Below are 22,439 nucleotides of genomic sequence, written 5' to 3' on the forward strand. Positions count from 1 at the left end.
TAACCCCCCCAGTGCTCCCAGTTCAAACCAGTTCAAACCAGTAACCCCCCCAGTCCATCCCAGTTCCCTCCCAGTCCCTCCCAGTCCATCCCAGTTCCCTCCCAGTTCAAACCAGTAACTCCCAGTGCTCCCAGTTCCCTCCCAGTCCATCCCAGTTCACCCCAGTAACCCCCCCAGTGCTCCCAGTTCAAACCAGTTCAAACCAGTAACCCCCCAGTACCATCCCAGTCCCTCCCAGTTTGTCCCAGTTCATCCCAGTATCCCTCCCAGTCCCTCCCAGTTCAAACCAGTAATTCCCAGTCCCTCCCAGTTTGTCCCAGTTTGTCCCAGTAACCCCTCCCAGTGCTCCCAGTTCAAACCAGTAACTCCCAGGCCATCCCAGTTCCCTCCCAGTTCATCCCAGTTCACCCCAGTATCCCTCCCAGTGCTCCCAGTTCAAACCAGTTCAAACCAGTAACCCCCCAGTTCATCCCAGTTCATCCCAGTCCCTTCCAGCTCCCTCCCAGTCCATCCCAGTCCATCCCAGTTCCCTCCCAGTCCATCCCAGTTCCCTCCCAGTTCATCCCAGTTCCCTCCCAGTTCATCCCAGTTCAAACCAGTTCCCTCCCAGTCCCTCCCAGTTCCCTCCCAGTTCAAACCAGTTCAAACCAGTAGCCCCCCAGTGCCTTCCCAGTTCCCTCCCAGTTTGTCCCAGTTTGTCCCAGTAACCCCTCCCAGTGCTCCCAGTTCAAACCAGTTCAAACCAGTAACCCCCCATCAACTCAGCATTCATTAACCTCCATTAATTAACCCCCGTTAATTACCTCTCATTAACCCCATTAATAGACCCCTGTTAATTAACCATCATTAATTACCCTATTAATTAACCCCATTAATGAACTCTGCCATTAATTAACCCCCATTAATTATCCCTCATTAATTAACCCCATTAATAGACCCCATTAATTAACCGTCATTAATTACCCCATTAATTAACCCCCATTAATTATCTCTCATTAATTAACCCCATTAATAAACCCCTGTTAATTAACCATAATTAATTATCCTATTAATTAACCCCATTAATGAACTCTGCCATTAATTAACCCCCAGTACTTAACCCCATTAATTAAACCCCCTCATTAATTAGCCCTGGCACAAAAGAACCTCCATTAATTAGCTCCATTAATTACCTCTCATTAATTAACCCTATTAATTAACCCCAGAACTAATTAACCCCCATGATTAACCCTCCTTATTAACCCCCATTAATTAACCCTGGCATTATTTACCCCATCATTAATTAACTGTAATTAATCATCAATTAACCCATCATTAATTAACTCCACTATTAATTAACCCCGTTAATAGCGCCAATTAATGAATGCCACAGCTAATTAGCAGCAGCCATTAATTAATGACCCCAATTAACAGCGCCCACTCCACGGCCCAACCCCGGTAATTAATTAAACTCCTAATTATGCATATAATTAATTAAATCCTAATTAATTATTAAATCAATTAGCCCCAATTAATGCTCCTAATTATCCATCCTTACTAATTGCACAAACCCAATTAATTAATTAATAACCCCCTCTAATTATCCGTTCTGCTCATTAGCATAGCCAGGAGCTCATTAACCGCTCATATTAATTAATTAATCCCATCTAATTAATACCCAGGCATTAATGAGCCCGAATTAATTACCCATTAATTAATAACCCCGTTAATCACCCCGAGCCCCGCTCATTACCCCATTAACCCCCCCCAGCCGCTCATTAGGCGCTAATGAGCCAATTAACGACGCTAATTAATCAATTTGCGTTTATTTAACAAAACCCCCCCGGGCCCCGCCCCCACCCCGAACCCCGCAGCCGCTTCCGGGTTAAGCCACGCCCACTTCCGTGTCAGGCCACGCCCACTCGTGAACATCAGCGATGACTTCCGGGTTAGGCCCCGCCCCCGCTGTTGGCGCCCCCTGGCGGGCGGGCGGCGCGATGACGTCATTTCTCCTTGGGAGGGGGCCTGCGGGGGGGGGGGAGAGCGTGAGAGGAGGAAACCAGTATGGACCAGTACAAACCAGTATGACCAGTATGGACCGGTATGGACCGGTATGGACCGGTATGGACCAGTATGGACCAGTATGGACCAGTACGGACCAGTATGGACCAGTACGGACCAGTATGGACCAGTATGGACCGGTATGGACCAGTAAAAACCAGTAAAAACCAGTATGGACCAGTATGGACCGGTACAGACCAGTATGGACCGGTATGGACCAGTACAGACCAGTATGGACCAGTACAGACCAGTATGGACCAGTACGGACCAGTATGGACCAGTACGGACCAGTACGGACCAGTATGGACCAGTACAAACCAGTACGGACCAGTACGGACCGGTATAAACCAGTATAGACCAGTACAAACCAGTATGGACCAGTTCATCCCAGTTCCCTTTCTCACCCCCAAAATCTCCATTTCTGTGCCGAAACCTCCCAGTTTTTCCCTCCCAGTCCCTCCCAGTCCCCCCCAGTCCCTCCCAGTTTCCTCCCAGTCCCTCCCAGTCTCTCCCAGTCCCTCCCAGTATAACCCAGTCCCTCCCAGTCCCCTCCCAGTCCCTCCCAGTCTATCCCAGTCCCCTCCCAGTTTCCTCCCAGTCCCTCCCAGTTTCCTCCCAGTCCCTCCCAGTTGGTCCCAGTCCGTCCCAATCCCCTCCCAGTCCATCCCAGTTCCCTCCCAATCCATCCCAGTTCCCTCCCAGTCCATCCCAGTCCCTCCCAGTCCCTCCCAGTTCATCCCAGTCCCTCCCAGTCCTTCCCAGTCCATTCCCAGTTCCCTCCCAGTCCCTCCCAATCCCTCTCTATGAACTCCCAGTGTCTCCCCTTCTCCCCCTGGTGGCGGCTTTGGGAACTGCAGCGTCCTCCCAGTCCCTCCCAGTCCCTCCCAGTTGGTCCCAGTTCCCTCCACAGTCCCTCCCAGTCCCTCCCAGTTCCATCCCAGTCCCTCCCAGTCCCTCCCAGTTTGTCCCAGTCACCGGTAGACGCCGACCACCACGGCGTGGTCCCTCTCGTAGGGCTCCAGGGTCAGCTGCTCCTGCGGCTTCATCCTCTCGGCCGTCATCTTCCTCACCTCGCCCGCGAACACCGCCTCGGCCGGCGCCGTCGAGTCGATGCAGTTCGCCTGAAGGGAGCGGGGACGGCCGGTTAGAGCCGGTTTGAGGCCGGTTACAGCCGGTTAGGGCCAGTTCCAGCCAGTTTGAGGCTGGTTAGAGCCGGTTTGAGACCGGTTAGAGCCGGTTAGGGCCAGTTTGAGACCGGTTAGAGCCGGTTAGGGCCGGTTTGAGACCAGTTAGGGCCAGTTTGAGACCGGTCAGAGCTGGTTAGGGCCGGTTTGAGACCGGTTAGGGCTGGTTAGGGCCGGTTTGAGACTGGACAGAGCCGGTTTGAGACCGGTTACAGCCGGTTAGGGCCGGTTTGAGACCGGTTAGAGCCGGTTAGGGCCAGTTTGAGACCGGTTTGAGACCGGTTAGGGCCGGTTTGAGGCCGGTTTCGGCCGGTTAGGGCCAGTTTGAGACCGGTTACAGCCGGTTACGGCCGGTTAGAGCCGGTTCGAGCCGGTCAGAGCCGCTTTGAACCCGGTTAGAGCCGGTTAAAGCCGGTTACAGCCGGTTAGGGCCGGTTCTGACCGGTCTGAGCCAGTTTGAACCGGGTAAGAGATGGTCAGAGCCAGTTACAGCCGGTTAGGGCCGGTTCTGACCGGTCTGAGCCACTTTGAACACGGTTAGAGCCGGTTAGAGCCAGTTACAGCCGGTTAGGGCCAGTTCTGACCGGTCTGAGCCAGTTTGAACCGGGTTAGAGATGGTCAGAGCCGGTTACAGCCGGTTAGGGCCGGTTCTGACCGGTCTGAGCCACTTTGAACCCGGTTAGAGCCGGTTAGAGCCAGTTACAGCCGGTTAGGGCCGGTTTGAGGCTGGTTAGAGCCGGTTAGGGCCGGTTTGAGCCAGTTCTGACCGGTTTGAGCCTGTTTGAGGCCAGTTACAGCTGGTTAGGGCCGGTTTGAGACCGGTTAGAGCTGGTTCCGACCACTTAGAGCTGGTTAGGGCCGGTTAGAGCTGGTTCCGGCCAGTTAGAGCCGGTTTGAGGCCAGTTACAGCTGGTTCTGGCCGGTTAGAGCTAGTTAGAGTTGGTTACAGCTGGTTCTGTCCAGTTTGAGCCGGGTCTGGCCGGGTAGAGCTAGTTACAGCCGGTTACAGCTGGTTCTGGCCAGTTACAGCCAGTTAGAGCCGGTTAGAGCCGGTTAGAGCCGGTTAGGGCTGGTTACAGCTGGTTAGAACTTGTTAGAGCTGGTTAGGGCTGGTTCCGACCAGTTAGAGCCAGTTCTGACTGGCTAGAGCCAGTTCTGACCAGTTAGAGCCGGTTCTGGCCGGTTTGAGGCCGGTCAGAGCCGGTTAGAGCCAGTTTGAGGCCAGTTAGAGCCGGTTCCGGCTGGTTAGAGCTGGCTTGAGCCGGTTAGAGGCCGGTTAGAGCTGGTTACAGCTGCTTCAGGCCGGTTAGAGCCGGGTAGAGCTGGTTCGAGCCGGTTAGAGCCAGTTCCGACTGGTTAGAGCCAGTTCCGGCTGGTTTGAGGCAGTTTGAGGCCGGTGAGAACCGGTTCTGACCGGTTTGAGGCTGGTTAGAGCCGGTTCGGGCCGGTTAGAGCCAGTTCCGACCGGTTAGAGCCGCTTCTGACCAGTTAGAGACGGTTCCGGCCAGTTAGAGCCGGTCAGAGCCAGTTAGAGCCAGTTAGAGCTGGTTACAGCCGGTTCTGACTAGTTGGAGCCGGTTTGAGGCCGGTCAGAGCCGGTTAGAGCCAGTTTGAGGCTGGTTAGAGCCGGTTTGAGACCGGTTACAGCCAGTTAGGGCCGGTTTGAGACTGCACAGAGCCGGTTTGAGACCGGTCAGAGACGGTTTGAGACCGGTTAGAGCCGGTTAGGGCCGGTTTGAGACCGGACAGAGCCGGTTTGAGACCAGTTAGAGCCGGTTAGAGCTGGTTAAGGCCAGTTTGAGCCAGTTACAGCCGGTTCTGACCGGTTTGAGCCAGCTTGAACCTGGTTTGAGCCGGTTCTGACCAGTTAGAGCCAGCTTGAACCCATTTAGAGCCAGTTCTGACCGGTTACAGCCGGTTCTGACAGGTTAGAGCCACCTTGAACCCGCTTTGAGCCGGTTCTGACCGGTTACAGCTGGTTCTGACCAGTTAGACCCAGCTTGAACCTGGTTTGAGCCAGTTCTGACCGGTTAGAGCCGGTTCTGACTGGTTAGAGCCGGTTAGAGCCGGTCTGAGGCCAGTTAGAGCCGGTTAGGGCCAGTTAGAGCCAGTTAGAGCTGGTTAGAGCTCATTAGAGCCGGTTCTGACCAGAGTTAGAGCCAGTTAGAGCCAGTTAGAGCCGGTCAGAGCCGGTTAGAGCCGGTTAGAGCTGGTTCCAACCGGTTAGAGCCGGTTAGAGCCGGCTCTGACCAGAGTTAGAACCAGTTAGGGCCGGTTCCAACTGGTTAGAACCGGTTAGGGCTGGTTCCAACCGGTTAGAGCCGGTTCTGACCGGAGTTAGAGCCGATTAGAGCTGGTTAGGGCCAGTTAGAGCCGATTAGAGCCAGTTTGAGACCGGTTAGAGCCGGTTAGAGCCGGTTCTGACCGGTTTGAGACTGGTTTGAGACCGGTTAGAGCCGGTCAGAGCCGGTCAGAGACCGGTTAGAACCGGTTCCGGCTGGTTAGAGCCAGCCTGAACCCCGATAGAACCAGCTTGAGCCCTATTAGAACCGGTTCCAACTAATTAGAGCCAGCCTGAGCCCTGATAGAACCGGTTTGAGATGCTTAGAGCCCGCTTGAACCGGTTAGAGCTGGCTTGAACCCGGTTAGAACCGGCTGGAGACTGTTAGGGCCGGCTTGAACCTGTTGGAGCCAGCTTGAGACACTTAGAACCAGTTTGAGCCCCGTTAGAACCAGTTTGAGATAGTTAGAGCCGGCTTGAGACGCTTAGAACTGGTTTGAGCCCGGTTACAACCAGTTAGAACCAGTACGAGCCCACTTACAACCACTTACAACCGGTTTGGGACGGTTAGAACCGGCTTGAGCTGGTTAGAACTAGTTTGAGATGGTTAGAGCCGGTTTGAACCAGTTAGAGCCAGCTTGAGACTCTTAGAGCCGGTTTGAGCCAGTTAGAACTGGTTAGAACTTGTTGGATCCCAGTTAGAACCGGTTTGAGGCTGGTTAGAACCAGTTTGAGACACTTAGAACCAGTTAGATCCCAGTTAGAACCGGTTTGAGATGGTTAGAGCCAGCTTGAGATGGTTAGAGCCTGGTTACAACTGGTTTGAACCAGTTAGAACCAGTAAGAACCCAGTTAGAACTGGTTTGAGCCAGTTAGAACTGGTTAGATCTTGTTAGATCCCAGTTAGAACCGGTTTGAGCCTGGTTAGAACCAATTTGAAATGCTTAGAACCAGTTAGATCCCAGTTAAAACTGGTTGGAGACCAGTTAGGACCAGTTTGAAATGGTTAGAGCCAGTTTGAGATGGTTAGAGCCCAGTTAGAACCAGTTAGAACCAGTTAGAACCGGTTAAATCCCAGTTGAAACCAGTTAGAACTGCTTAAATCCCAGTGAGAACCAGTTGAAACCAGTAAGAACTGGTTAAATTCCAGTGAGAACCAGTTGAAACCAGTAAGAACTGGTTAAATCCCAGTGAGAACCAGTTGAAACCAGTTAGAACTGGTTAAATCCCAGTGAGAACCAGTTGAAACCAGTTAGAACCGTTTAAATCCCAGTGAGAACCAGTTGAAACCAGTTAGAACTGGTTAAATCCCAGTGAGAACCAGTTGAAACCAGTTAGAACCGGTTAAATCCCAGTGAGAACCAGTTGAAACCAGTAAGAACTGGTTAAATCCCAGTGAGAACCAGTTGAAACCAGTTAGAACCGGTTAAATCCCAGTGAGAACCAGTTGAAACCAGTTAGAACCAGTTAGAAGCAGTTAAATCCCAGTTAGGACCAGTTAGAACCAGTTCAACCCAGTTAAAACCAGTTAAGAACAATTATAAACCGACACAAACCAGTCAGAACCAGTTCAAACCAGTTCAAAGCGGTTTAAACCAGGTCAAACCAGTTCAAACCAGTTGAACTTCAGCTAAAAACCAACTCAAACCAGTCAGAACCAGTTCAAACCGGTTCAATTCCAGTTCCAAACTGGTTCCAGCCACCCAGTGCCCTCTACTGTCCCTGACTGGTCCATACAGGTCTGTACTGGTCTGTACTGGTCCATGCTGGTCCCTAACTGGTTTGTACTGGTCCACACCGGTCCGTACTGGTCTCTAACTGGTTTTTACTGGGCTGTACTGGTCCATACTGGTCTGTACTGGTCTGTACTGGCCTGTACTGGGCTGCACTGGTCTGTACTGGTCTGTACTGGTCCGTACTGGTCTGTACTGGGCTGTACTGGTCCATACTGGTCTGTACTGGTCTGTACTGGGCTGTACTGGTCTGTACTGGGCTGCACTGGTCCGTACTGGTCTGTACTGGTCCGTACTGGGCTGTACTGGGCTGTACTGGTCTGTACTGGTCCATACTGGTCCGTACTGGTCCGTACTGGTCCATACTGGTCCGTACTGGTCCGTACTGGTCTGCACTGCCCTGTACTGGTCTGTACTGGGCTACACTGGTCCGTACTGGTCTGTACTGGTCCGTACTGGTCTGTACTGGGCTGTACTGGCCTGTACTGGTCTCTAACTGGTCTCTAACCGGTCTCTAACTGGTCTGTACTGGTCCATACTGGTTTATACTGGTCCATACCTTGATGGAGATGAGGAAGTGCCCCCCGCAGCGCAGGAAGTGATGGCCTGGACTGGTCTGTACTGGTCTGTACTGGTCTGTACTGGTCTGTATCAGTCTCTAACTGGTCTGCACTGGTCCATACCGGTCTCTAACTGGTCTGTCCTGGTCCATACTGGTTTATACTGGTTTATACTGGTTTATACTGGTCTGTACCTTGATGGAGATGAGGAAGTGCCCCCCGCAGCGCAGGAAGTGATGCGCGTTCAGCGCCACGATCCGCGTCTGGTCCGGCTGCGCCACGTCGGCGAAGATCACGTCCACCATGCCTGGGGAGAGGGGGGATAAAACCGGGATTAACCCGGGATAGGCCTGGATTAACACAAATAATCCTGGATTATCCTGGAATTCTGGACAAAAAACCCAAAATTCCCACAAAATTCCAGCCAGAAAGGAAAAAAAACCCCAAAATTCAACATTGATGAAGATCACGTCCACCATGCCTAGGAGAGGGGGAAAAACCGGGATTAACCCGGGATAGGCTGGGATTAACCCAAATAATCCTGGATTATCCCAGAATTCTGGACAAAAAAACCAAAATTCCCACAAAATTCCAGCCAGGAACACAAAAATCCCCATAAAATTCCACATTCCTGCGGATCACATCCACCACACCCGGGTGAGGGAGGCAAAACCCAGGATTAGCCCAAAATGATCCCAAATTTATCCCGGATTATCCCGAATTATCCCGGAATTCCAGACAAAATTCAAAAATTCCAACCAAAAACATCAAAACTCTTCTAAAATTCCAACCAAGAACTCAAAAATTCCCATAAAATTCCAAAAAAAACGGGATTAGCCCAAATTTATCCCAAATTATTTCGGATTATTCCAGAATTCCAGAGGAAATCCCCCAAAATTCCCATGAAATTCCCCAAAACTCCAGCCAGGAACCCAAAACCACCTCAAGTCCCACCCAGGACGCCCCAAAACCTCCAGAACCTTCTCCAGAAATTCCAAATCTTCTCCAGAAGCTCCTCCCACCACCCCAGGTGTGGCCCCGCCTCCTTTGGCACTGACCAATCAGCATGCAATACTTGCGCAGGTGGCCTGCTCCACCTGGGGTGAGGCCCCGCCCCCTTTGGGACTGACCAATCAGGATGCGGTATTTGTATAGGTGTGTCCCCACCCCATGTGTGCACGTGGCACCGCCCCCAGCGGTAAGCCCCGCCCCTTTTGGCGCACTGACCAATCAGCATGCGGTACTTGTGGGGGTGCCGCGCGTCCTCAATCACCGGCACCACGTTCGTTCCCTAAGCCCCGCCCCCGGCTGTGTCCCAGAGGTAAGCCCCGCCCACAGGCGTGTCCCGGCTGTAAGCCCCGCCCCCTTTGGGCACACTGACCAATCAGCATGCGGTACTTGTGGGGGTGCCGCGCGTCCTCGATCACCGGCACCACGTTCGTTCTCTAAGCCCCACCCCTGGGCGTGTCCCAGCGGTAAGCCCCGCCCCTGGGTGTGTCCCAGCGGTAAGCCCCGCCCCTGGGTGTGTCCCAGCGGTAAGCCCCGCCCCCTCAGGCACACTGACCAATCAGCATGCGGTACTTGTGGGGGTGCCGTGCGTCCTCGATCACCGGCACCACGTTCGTTCCCTAAGCCCCGCCCCCGGGCATGTCCCGGCTGTGTCCCAGGTGTAAGCCCCGCCCCTGGGCGTGTCCCCGGTTCAAGCCCCGCCCCCTTGTTCACACTGACCAATCAGCATGCGGTACTTGTGGGGGTGCCGCGCGTCCTCGATCACCGGCACCACGTTCGTTCCCTAAGCCCCGCCCCCGGGCGTGTCCCGGCTGTGTCCCAGGTGTAAGCCCCGCCCACGGGCGTGTCCCCGGTTCAAGCCCCGCCCCCTGGCTGTCACTGACCAATCAGCATGCGGTACTTGTGGGGGTGCCGCGCGTCCTCGATCACCGGCACCACGTTCGTTCCCTAAGCCCCGCCCCCGGGTGTGTCCCAGGTGTAAGCCCCGCCCCCAGCGGTAAGCCCCGCCCCCTGGCTGTGACTGACCAATCAGCATGCGGTACTTGTGGGGGTGCCGCGCGTCCTCGATCACCGGCACCACGTTCGTTCCCTAAGCCCCGCCCCCGGGTGTGTCCCGGCTGTGTCCCAGGTGTAAGCCCCGCCCACAGGCGTGTCCCCGGTGCAAGCCCCGCCCCTTTTGGCGCACTAACCAATCAGCATGCGGTACTTGTGGGGGTGCCGCGCGTCCTCGATCACCGGCACCACGTTCGTTCCCTAAGCCCCGCCCCCGGGCGTGTCCCAGCGGTAAGCCCCGCCCCCTCAGGCACACTGACCAATCAGCATGCGGTACTTGTGGGGGTGCCGCGCGTCCTCGATCACCGGCACCACGTTCGTTCCCTAAGCCCCGCCCCCGGGCGTGTCCCAGCGGTAAGCCCCGCCCCCTCAGGCACACTGACCAATCAGCATGCGGTACTTGTGGGGGTGCCGCGCGTCCTCGATCACCGGCACCACGTTCGTTCCCTAAGCCCCGCCCCCGGGCGTGTCCCGGCTGTGTCCCAGGTGTAAGCCCCGCCCACAGGCGTGTCCCCGGTGCAAGCCCCGCCCCTTTTGGCGCACTAACCAATCAGCATGCGGTACTTGTGGGGGTGCCGCGCGTCCTCGATCACCGGCACCACGTTCGTTCCCTAAGCCCCGCCCCCGGGCGTGTCCCAGCGGTAAGCCCCGCCCCCTCAGGCACACTGACCAATCAGCATGCGGTACTTGTGGGGGTGCCGCGCGTCCTCGATCACCGGCACCACGTTCGTTCCCTAAGCCCCGCCCCCGGGCGTGTCCCAGCGGTAAGCCCCGCCCCCTCAGGCACACTGACCAATCAGCATGCGGTACTTGTGGGGGTGCCGCGCGTCCTCGATCACCGGCACCACGTTCGTTCCCTAAGCCCCGCCCCCGGGCGTGTCCCAGCGGTAAGCCCCGCCCCCTCAGGCACACTGACCAATCAGCATGCGGTACTTGTGGGGGTGCCGCGCGTCCTCGATCACCGGCACCACGTTCGTTCTCTTCTTGGCCACGTTGAGCAGGTCCCGCCCCGAGCGGTGCGAGAACTCCACGGCGTAGACCACGCCCTCCTGGGGACACGGGGACAGCGGGGTCACACAGGGTCACCAGGGGTCAGCAGGGGTCAGCAGGGGTCACCCAGGGTCACCAGGGGTCACCAGGGGTCACCAGGAGTCAGCAAAGGTCACCAAGGGTCAGCAGGGGTCAGCAAGGGTGAGCAAAGGTCAGCAGTGTCCACCCAGGGTCACCAAGGGTCACCCAATGTCCACCAAGGGTCACCAAGGGTCACCCAAAGTCACCAAGGGTCACCAATGGTCACCCAAGGTCACCAAGGGTCACCAAGGTCAGCAACGGCCACCCAAGGTCACCAAGGGTCACCAAGGTCAGCAAGGGCCACCCAAGGGTCAGCAGTGTCCACCCAAGGTCACCCAAGGTCCCCAAGGTCACCAATGTCCACCCAAGGTCACCAAGGGTCACCAAGGGTCACCGAGGGTCATCAAGGGTCACCAATGGCCACCCAAGGTCAGCAGGGGTCACCAAGGTCAGCAATGGTCACCCAAGGTCACCAATGGCCACCCAAGGTCAGCAAGGGTCAGCAAAGGTCAGCAAGGGTCAGCAGTGTCCACCCAAGGACCACCCAAGATCACCAAGGGTCACCCAAGGTCACCAATGACCACCCAAGGCCAGCAAATGTCACCAAAGGTCAGCAAAGGTCACCCAAGGTCAGCAATGGTCACCAATGTCCACCCAAGGTCACCAAGGGTCACCAAGGCCACCCAAGGTCACCAATGGCCACCCAAGGTCATCAAGGGTCACCCAAGGTCACCAAAGGCCACCCAAGGGCCATCAAGGGTCAGCCAAGGGTCACCCAGGGTCACCAGGGGTCAGCAAGGTCAGCAGTGTCCACCCAAAGGTCACCAAGGGTCACCCAAGGTCACCAAGGCCACCCAAGGTCACCAATGGTCACCCAAGGTCACCAAGGTCACCCAAGGTCCCTAATGACCACCCAAGGTCACCCAAGGTCAGCAATGGCCACCCAAGGGCCACCAATGGCCACCCAAGGTCACCAAGGGCCACCAATGTCCACCCAAGGTCACCCAAGGTCACCCAAGGTCGCCAACGACCACCCAAGGTCACCAATGTCCACCCAAGGTCACCAAGGGTCACCCAAGGTCACCAATGTCCACCCAAGGTCACCAATGGCCACCCAAGGTCAGCAGTGTCCACCCAAGGTCACCAAGGGTCACCCAAGGTCACCAATGTCCACCCAAGGTCACCAATGGCCACCCAAGGTCAGCAGTGTCCACCCAAGGTCAGCAAGGGCCACCAAGGTCAGCAAGGGTCACCAAGGTCAACCAAGGTCAGCAGTGTCCACACAAGGTCACCAAGGGTCACCAAGGGTCACCAAGGGTCACCAAGGTCACCATTGCCCACCCAAGGTCACCAAGGGGTCACCAACGGTCACCCAAGGTACCAAAGGGTCACCCAATGGCCACCCAAGGTCACCAAGGGCCACCCAAGGTCAGCGATGGCCACCCAAGGTCAGCAGGTGTGCCCAGGTGTGTCTGTACCTGTGCCCAGGTGTGTCCAGGTGTGCCCAGGTGTGTGTTAGCGATACCCAGGTGTGCCCAGGTGTGCCCAGGTGTGCCGTACCTGCCCCACGATGTCGGAGACGTGGCTGACGGTGGTGCCCGAGGCGGCGCCCAGGTACAGCACCTTGGCACCTGGCCGGATGGGCATGGGCACAGGTGTGCCCAGGTGTGTGTTACCTATACCCAGGTGTGCCCAGGTGTGCCCAGGTGTGACCAGGTGTGTGTTAGCGATACCCAGGTGTGCCCAGGTGTGCCCAGGTGTGCCGTACCTGTGCCTAGGTATGCCCAGGTGTGCCCAGGTGTGTGTTACCTGTGCTCAGGTGTGCCCAGGTGTGTCTGTACCTGTATGCAGGTGTACCCAGGTGTGCCCAGGTGTGCCGTACCTGTGCCCAGGTGTGCCCAGGTGTGCCCAGGTGTGTCTGTACCTGTACTCAGGTGTGCCCAGGTGTGCCCAGGTGTGCCCAGGTGTGCCGTACCTGCCCCACGATGTCGGAGACGTGGCTGACGGTGGTGCCCGAGGCGGCGCCCAGGTACAGCACCTTGGCGCCCGGCCGGATGGGCATGGGCACAGGTGTGCCCAGGTGTGTGTTACCTGTGCCCAGGTGTGTGTTACCTGTACCCAGGTGTGCCCAGGTGTGCCCAGGTGTGTCTGTACCTGTACCCAGGTGTGTGTTACCTGTGCCCAGGTGTGCCCAGGTGTGCCGTACCTGCCCCACGATGTCGGAGACGTGGCTGACGGTGGTGCCCGAGGCGGCGCCCAGGTACAGCACCTTGGCACCCGGCCGGATGGGCATGGGCACAGGTGTGCCCAGCTGTGCCCAGATGTGTGTTACCTGTATCCAGGTGTGCCCAGGTGTGCCCAGGTGTGTCTGTACCTGTACCCAGGTGTGCCCAGGTGTGCCCAGGTGTGTCTGTACCTGTACCCAGGTGTGCCCAGGTGTGCCCAGGTGTGTCTGTACCTCTACCCAGGTGTGCCCAGGTATGCCCAGGTGTGTCTGTACCTGTGCCCAGGTGTGCCCAGGTGTGTGTTACCTGTGCCCAGGTGTGCCCAGGTGTGCCGTACCTGCCCCATGATGTCGGAGACGTGGCTGACGGTGGTGCCCGAGGCGGCGCCCAGGTACAGCACCTTGGCACCCGGCCGGATGGGCATGGGCACAGGTGTGCCCAGGTGTGCCTAGATGTGTGTTACCTGTGCCCAGCTGTGCCCAGGTGTGTCTGTACCCGTGCCCAGGTGTGTTACCTGTGCCCAGGTGTGCCGTACCTGTGCCCAGGTGTGCCCAGGTGTGCCCAGGTGTGTGTTACCTGTGCCCAGGTGTGCCCAGGTGTGCCCAGGTGTGCCCAGGTGTGCCCAGGTGTGCCGTACCTGCCCCACGATGTCGGAGACGTGGCTGACAGTGGTGCCCGAGGCGGCGCCCAGGTACAGCACCTTGGCACCTGGCCGGATGGGCATGGGCACAGGTGTGCCCAGGTGTGTGTTACCTATACCCAGGTGTGCCCAGGTGTGCCCAGGTGTGCCCAGGTGTGTGTTAGCGATACCCAGGTGTGCCCAGGTGTGCCCAGGTGTGCCGTACCTGTGCCTAGGTATGCCCAGGTGTGCCCAGGTGTGTGTTACCTGTGCTCAGGTGTGCCCAGGTGTGTCTGTACCTGTATGCAGGTGTACCCAGGTGTGCCCAGGTGTGCCGTACCTGTGCCCAGGTGTGCCCAGGTGTGCCCAGGTGTGTCTGTACCTGTACTCAGGTGTGCCCAGGTGTGCCCAGGTGTGCCCAGGTGTGCCGTACCTGCCCCACGATGTCGGAGACGTGGCTGACGGTGGTGCCCGAGGCGGCGCCCAGGTACAGCACCTTGGCACCTGGCCGGATGTGGATGCGGTCGATGCCGCCCAGGATGGCGGCGGCCAGCTTGGAGCGGAACGGGTTCCAGGCGCGGTACTCCACCGAGGCCTCGCCCTCCTGCACCAGTACAAACCAGTATAAACCAGTATGAACCAGTATAAACCAGTGTAAACCAGTACAAACTGCTATAAACCAGTATAAACCAGTATAACCCGCTATAAACCAGTATAAACCAGCTTGGAGCGGAACGGGTTCCAGGCGCGGTACTCCACCGAGGCCTCGCCCTCCTGCACCAGTACAGACCAGTATGAACCAGTATGAACCAGTATGAACCGGTACAGACTGCTATAAACCACTATAAACCAGTATGAACCAGTATAACCCGCTATAAACCAGTATAAACCAGCTTGGAGCGGAACGGGTTCCAGGCACGGTACTCCACCGAGGCCTCGCCCTCCTGCACCAGTACAAACCAGTATGAACCAGTATGAACCAGTATGAACCAGTATAAACCACTATAAACCAGTATCATCCACTATAAACCAATATAACCCGCTATAAACCAGTATAAACCAGCTTGGAGCGGAACGGGTTCCAGGCGCGGTACTCCACCGAGGCCTCGCCCTCCTGCACCAGTACAAACCAGTATGAACCAGTATAAACCAGTATAACCCGCTATAAACCAGTATGAACCAGTATGAACCAGTATGAACCAGTATAACCCACTATAAACCAGTATAAACCAGCTTGGAGCGGAACGGGTTCCAGGCGCGGTACTCCACCGAGGCCTCGCCCTCCTGCACCAGTACACACCAGTATAAACCAGTTTGGAATGGTACACACCAGTATAAACCAGTATAAACCAGTATGAACCAGTATAACCCACTATAAACCAGTATAAACCAGCTTGGAGTGGAACGGGTTCCAGGCACGGTACTCCACCGAGGCCTCACCCTCCTGCACCAGTACACACCAGTATAAACCAGTTTGGAATGATACAGACCAGTATAAACCAGTATGAACCAGTATAGACTGCTATAAACCAGCATAACCCAGTATGAACCAGTACGGGCCAGTATAAACCAGTTTGGAGCGGAACGGGTTCCAGGCGTGGTACTCCACCGAGGCCTCGCCCTCCTGCACCAGTACACACCAGTATGAAACAGTATGAACCGCTATAAACCAGTATAAACCAGTATGGACCAGCGTAAACAGATTTAGAATGGCACATACCAGTATGGGCCAATACAGACCAGTACAGACCAGTATGGGCCAATATAGACCAGTATAGACTGGTACGGACCAGTACAGACAGGTATTGATCGGTATGGACCAGTATGGACCAGTACAGACCAGTACGGACCAGTAGGCACCAGTACGGACCAGTATAAACCAGTATGAACCAGTATAGACCAGTATGGACTGGTACGGACCAGTACAGACAGGTATTGATCGGTATGGACCAGTACGGACCAGTATTGACCAGTACGGAGCAGTATGAACCACTATGGACCAGTATAAACCAGTATGAACCAGTACGGACCAGTACAAACCAGTATAGACCAGTATAAACAGGTATACACCAGTATAACTCAATATGGACCAGTATGGACCCGTACGGACCAGTGTGGATCAGTAACCCCAGTCCCTCCCAGTACAAACCAGTCCCTCCCAGTACAAACCAGTCCCTCCCAGTACAAACCAGTCCCTCCCAGTCCCATTCACAGCCCCTCCCAGTACAAACCAGTATCCCCAGTCCCCCCCAGTCCCATTTCCAGTCCCTCCCAGTCCCATTCCCAGTCCCTCCCAGTACAAACCAGTGTCCTCAGTCCCATTCCCAGTCCCTCCCAGTCCGTCCCAGTATCCCCAGTCCCATTCCCAGTCCCTCCCAGCATGCCCAGTCCCATTCCCAGTCCCTCCCACTACAAACCAGTACAAACCAGTATGCCCAGTCCCATTCCCAGTCCCTCCCACTACAAACCAGTACAAACCAGTATGCCCAGTCCCATTCCCAGTCCCTCCCACTACAAACCAGTACAAACCAGTATGCCCAGTCCCATTCCCAGTCCCTCCCACTACAAACCAGTACAAACCAGTATGCCCAGTCCCATTCCCAGTCCCTCCCACTACAAACCAGTACAAACCAGTTCCATCCCAGTCCCACTCCTAGTCCCTCCCAGTCCCATTCCCAGTCCCTCCCAGTCCGTCCCAGTATCCCCAGTCCCCCCAGTCCCATTCCAGTTCCCTCCCAGTCCCATTCCCAGTCCCTCCCAGTTCCCCCCAGTTCCTCCCAGTATCCCCAGTCCCTCCCAGTCCCCCCCAGTCCCTCCCAGTCCCTCCCAGTACCTCGACGCTGATGCGTTTCTCGCCGTACACCGACTCCCCCGGCACCAGGTTCCGCGTCACCAGCGCGTCCTCGCGGCCCCGGCAGATGAACACACCTGGGCAGGTGCGGGAACGGGACACACCTGAGACAGGTGAGCACACCTGGGACAGGTGAGTACACCTGGGGTACACCTGGGATACACCTGGGCGGGGGGGGGAAACGGGACACACCTGAGACAGGTACGTACACCTGAGACAGGTAAATACACCTGGGGTACACCTAAGACAGGTGAGTACACCTGGGACAGGTAAATACACCTGGGACACTCTGGGGATAGTACAGGGATACACCTGAGACAGGTGAGCACACCTAAGACAGGTGAGTACACCTGGGACAGGTAAATACACCTGGGACACTCTGGGGATAGTACAGGGATACACCTGAGACAGGTGAGCACACCTGAGACGGGTGAGTACACCTGAGACAGGTAAATACACCTGGGACACTCTGGGGATAGTACAGGGATACACCTGAGACAGGTGAGCACACCTGAGACGGGTGAGTACACCTGAGACAGGTAAATACACCTGGGACACTCTGGGGATAGTACAGGGATACACCTGAGACAGGTGAGCACACCTAAGACGGGTGAGTACACCTGAGACAGGTAAATACACCTGGGACACTCTGGGGATAGTACAGGGATACACCTGAGACAGGTGAATACACCTGAGGTACACCTGGGACAGGTGAGTACACCTGGGATACACCTGGGGTACACCTGAGACAGGTGAACACACCTGAGATACAACCGGGACACACCTGAGACAGGTGAGTACACCTGAGACAGGTGAGTACACCTGATATACACCTGGGACAGGTAAATAAACCTGGGATACACCTGAGACAGGTGAACACACCTGGGGTACACCTGAGACAGGTGAATACACCTGAGACAGGTGAATATACACCTGGGGTACACCTGGGATACACCTGGGACACACCTGAGACAGGTGAACACACCTGGGACAGGTGAATACACCTGGGACAGGAGAATATACACCTGGGGTACACCTGGGGTACAACAGGGACACACCTGAGACAGGTGAGCACACCTGGGGTACACCTGGGATACTACAGGGATACACCTGAGACAGGTGAGTACACCTGGGGTACACCTGGGACAGGTAAATACACCTGGGGTACACCTGGGACAGGTGAGTACACCTGGGATACACCTGGGACAGGTAAATACACCTGGGGTACACCTGGGATACACCTGAGACAGGTGAGTACACCTGGGATACACCTGAGATACACCTGAGACAGGTGAGTACACCTGAAACAGGTGAGTACACCTGGGACACACCTGACACAGGTGAGTACACTTGGGATACTCTGGGGATACTACAGGGATACACCTGAGACAGGTGAGTACACCTGGGACACACCTGAGATACACCTGGGATACACCTGGGGTACACCTGGGACCCTCAGCTGCTTCACAGCCCCATCCTCAGTCACTCCCAGTACAAACCAGTATAACCCAGTTACCCCCCCAGTCCATCCCAATCCCTCCCAGTATATCCCAGTCCCTCCCAGTACATCCCAGTATAACCCAATCCATCCCAGTTCCCTCCCAGTCCATCCCAGTCCCGCCCCGTTCCATCCCAGTCCCTCCCAGTACATCCCAGTCCCTCCCAGTTACCCTCCCAGTCCCTCCCAGTATATCCCAGTCCCCCCCAGTCCATCCCAGTCCCCCCCAGTATAACCCAATCCATCCCAGTTCCCTCCCAGTCCATTCCCAGTCCCCCCCAGTCCCTCCCAGTCCCCCCCAGTCCATCCCAGTCCCCCCAGTCGCTCCCAGTATATCCCAGTCCCTCCCAGTCCCCCCCAGTCCCTCCCAGTCCCTCCCAGTCCCTCCCAGTCCCTCCCAGTATATCCCAGTCCCTCCCAGTACATCCCAGTATAACCCAATCCATCCCAGTTCCCTCCCAGTCCATCCCAGTCCCGCCCCGTTCCATCCCAGTCCCTCCCAGTACATCCCAGTCCCTCCCAGTTACCCTCCCAGTCCCTCCCAGTATATCCCAGTCCCCCCCAGTCCATCCCAGTCCCCCCAGTATAACCCAATCCATCCCAGTTCCCTCCCAGTCCATTCCCAGTCCCCCCCAGTCCCTCCCAGTCCCCCCCAGTCCATCCCAGTCCCCCCAGTCGCTCCCAGTATATCCCAGTCCCTCCCAGTCCCCCCCAGTCCCTCCCAGCCCCATTCCCAGTCCCCCCAGCCCCATTCCCAGTCCCTCCCAGTCCCTCCCAGTTTATCCCAGTCCCTCCCAGTCCCTCCCAGTCCCCTCCCAGTCCCTCCCAGTCCATCCCAGTCCCTCCCAGTTACCCTCATGCCGGTGCGGCTCCACCGTCACTTTTTTCCCGCCTTTGAAGCCACCGCGGGCTCCGCCCCTGGCCCCGCCCCCTCGGCCTCGGCCACGCCCACGGGGTCCGCCCCTGGCTCCGCCCCCTCCTCTGGCTCCGCCCCCTCCGCGGGCCACGCCCCCTCCGCGGGGCGTGAAACCGGAACCTGCGGGGGGGAACTGGGTTATACTGGGAGGGACTGGGAGGGACTGGGAAGGAACTGGGTTATACTGGGAGGGACTGGGAAGGGAACTGGGTTATACTGGGATGGACTGGGATGGACTGGGATGTACTGGGAGGAACTGGGTTATACTGGGATGTACTGGGAGGGACTGGGAGGGGACTGGGTTATACTGGGATGTACTGGGAGGGACTGGGATATACTGGGAGAGACTGGGAAGGGAACTGGGTTATACTGGGGTGTACTGGGGTATACTGGGAGGGACTGGGATGGACTGGGATGTACTGGGAGGAACTGGGTTATACTGGGATGGACTGGGAGGGACTGGGAAGGGAACTGGGTTATACTGGGATGGACTGGGAGGGACTGGGAGGGACTGGGAAGGGAACTGGGTTATACTGGGATGTACTGGGAGGGACTGGGAAGGGAACTGGGTTATACTGGGATGTACTGGGAGGGACTGGGAAGGGAACTGGGTTATACTGGGATGGACTGGGAGGGACTGGGAAGGGAACTGGGTTATACTGGGATGTACTGGGAAGGACTGGGAGGAACTGGGAAGGAAACTGGGCTATACTGGGTTATACTGGGATGTACCGGGAGGGACTGGGAACTGGGTTATACTGGGATGTACTGGGATATACTGGGAGAGGAACCGGGGATACTGGGATATACTGGGAGGGAAGCTGGGTTATACTGGTTTGTACTGGGATATACTGGGAGGGGAACAGGGGGGACTGGGAGGGGAACTGGGGATACTGGGATATACTGGGTTATACTGGAATGTACTGGGATATACTGGGAGGGGAACTGGAGATACTGGGATATACTGGATTATACTGAGAGAGAAACTGGGTTATACTGGTTTATACTGGGAGCGACTGGGAGGGGAACTGGGATACACTGGGAGGGACTGGGTTATACTGGGAGGGGAACTGGCGATACTGGGATATACTGGGTTATACTGGGAAGGAAATTAGGTTATACTGGTTTATACTGGGAGGAAGTGGGATGGGAACTGGGGAGACTGGGAAGGACTGGGTTATACTGGGATGTACTGGGAGGGACTTGGGATACTGGGATATACTGGGAGGGACTGGGTTATACTGGTTTATACTGGGAGGGACTGGGGCTCCCAGCACGGGCAGCCCTGGGATTACTGGTCCATACTGGTTTATACTGGGAGGGACTGGGGCTCCCAGTATGGGCAGCCCGGGGTTAATGGTCCATACTGGTCCATACTGGTCCATACTGGTTTATACTGGGACTCACCTCTGCCTCGGAAGCCGCCGCGTCCTCCCCGGGGGCTGAAACCTGCGGGGAACTGGTCAGACTGGGATATACTGGGATATACTGGGAGGGACTGGGAGAGGACTGGGAGGGACTGGGATTGAACTGGGAGGGACTGGGATGGACTAGGAGGAACTGGGAGGGAACTGGGATTGAACTGGGATGGACTGGGATTGAACTGGGATGGACTGGGAGGGACTGGGAGGGAACTGGGATTGAACTGGGATGGACTGGGATGGACTGGGAGGGACTGGGATTGAACTGGGAGGGACTGGGATGGACTGGGAGGGACTGGGAGGGACTGGGATTGAACTGGGATGGACTGGGAGGGAACTGGGATGGACTGGGAGGGAACTGGGAGGGACTGGGATGGACTGGGATGAACTGGGACAAACTGGGAGGGACTGGGATGGACTGGGACAAACTGGGATTGAACTGGGTTATACTGGGATGGACTGGGAGCAGCCCAGGAGGCTCCCAGTGCTCCCAGTTTGGCTCCAACGCCTCTCCCAGTATAACCCAGTCCATCCCAGTTTGTCCCAGTATATCCCAGTCACCCCCAAATCCTCTCCCAGTTCCCTCCCAGTCTGTCCCAGTTCAGCTCTGGCTCCCTCCCAGTTTGTCCCAGTCCCTCCCAGTATAACCCAGTCCCAGCCTGCAACCCCTCCATCCTCTCCCAGTTCATCCCAGTCTGTCCCAGTTCAATCCCAGTCCCTCCCAGTTGCTCCCAGTCCATCCCAATCTCCTCCCAGTCCCTCCCAGTTCAATCCCAGTCCCTCCCAGTTCCCTCCCAGTCCCTCCCAGTCTGTCCCAGTTCCCCCCAGTCCCTCCCAGTCCCTCCCAGTTGCTCCCAGTCCATCCCAGTTTATCCCGCTCCCCCCCAAACCCTCTCCCAGTCCATCCCAGTTCCCCCATAATCTTACCCAGTTCCCTCCCAGTATAAACCAGTAACCCCAAATCTCCTTTTCACCCCTCCCAGTCCCTCCCAGTCCATCCCAGTGCCTCCCAGTTCCCTCCCAGTCCCCTCCCAGTTCCATCCCAGTTCCCTCCCAGTTTATCCCAGTCCCTCCCAGTCCCCTCACAGTCCCCCCCAGCCCCATTCCCAGTTTGTCCCAGTCCCTCCCAGTCCATCCCAGTTCCCCCCAGTCCCCCCCAGCCCCATTCCCAGTCCCTCCCAGTCCATCCCAGTAACCCCTCCAACCTCTCCCAGTCCATCCCAGTTCCCTCCCAGTCCCTCCCAGTCCCCCCCAGTCCATCCCAGTTTGTCCCAGTCCGTCCCAGTCCCCCCCAGTCCATCCCAGTTCCCTCCCAGTTCCCCCCAGTTCCCTCCCAGTCCCTCCCAGTTCCCTCCCAGTCCCTCCCAGTCCATCCCAGTTCCCTCCCAGTCCCATCCCAGTCCCTCCCGGTCCATCCCAGTCCGTCCCAGTCCATCCCAGTTCCCCCCACCCCCATTCCCAGTTCCCCCCAGTCCATCCCAGTTCCCCCCCAGTCCATCCCAGTTCCATCCCAGTCCCTCCCAGTTCCCCCCAGTCCCTCCCAGTCCACCCCAGTTTGTCCCAGTCCATCCCAGTTACCCCCCAGCCCCATTCCCAGTTTGTCCCAGTCCCTCCCAGTCCCTCCCAGTCCATCCCAGTTCCATCCCAGTCCCTCCCAGTCCCTCCCAGTCCATCCCAGTCCCTCCCAGTTCATCCCAGTCCATCCCAGTCCCTCCCAGTCCATCCCAGTCCCTCCCAGTTCCCCCCAGTCCATCCCAGTTCCCACCCGGCCTCATTGCGCCGCTCTCTCCACGCGTGGCTCCCGCGCCTCGGCCGGAACCGGAAATGACGCCACCAGCTACTTCCGCCTTTCCCAGCACCGCGCATGCGCCTCCCGCTCCTGACGCTCAAGCCCCGCCCACTTTTGGGCGGAAGTTCCCTCAGAGCGCCCCAAGGAGGATCGCGAGGGGACTTTTGAGGTAAAAAATGGAGATTTTGGA

The 22,439-nt window shown here is 56.9% G+C and overlaps 1 protein-coding gene across 1 annotated transcript; it reads right to left on the reverse strand.

The window, feature by feature from the left end:
• Positions 1 to 1,855: 1,855 nt before the first annotated feature.
• FBL (fibrillarin) lies at positions 1,856 to 22,289 on the reverse strand. Its single transcript, XM_084224214.1, has 9 exons — positions 22,226 to 22,289; positions 20,447 to 20,488; positions 18,977 to 19,159; positions 16,608 to 16,702; positions 14,208 to 14,378; positions 10,776 to 10,908; positions 7,993 to 8,105; positions 3,016 to 3,161; positions 1,856 to 2,004 (listed from the first exon to the last, which is right to left on the reverse strand). The coding sequence occupies exons 1-9, from the start codon at positions 22,233 to 22,235 to the stop codon at positions 1,983 to 1,985; spliced, it is 915 nt and encodes a 304-aa protein (XP_084080340.1). The 5' UTR covers positions 22,236 to 22,289; the 3' UTR covers positions 1,856 to 1,982.
• Positions 22,290 to 22,439: the final 150 nt, after the last annotated feature.

The sequence above is a fragment of the Fringilla coelebs genome (genome assembly GCF_963513975.1).
Source record: "Fringilla coelebs genome assembly, chromosome: 34".
Taxonomy (NCBI): Eukaryota; Metazoa; Chordata; class Aves; order Passeriformes; family Fringillidae; genus Fringilla; species Fringilla coelebs.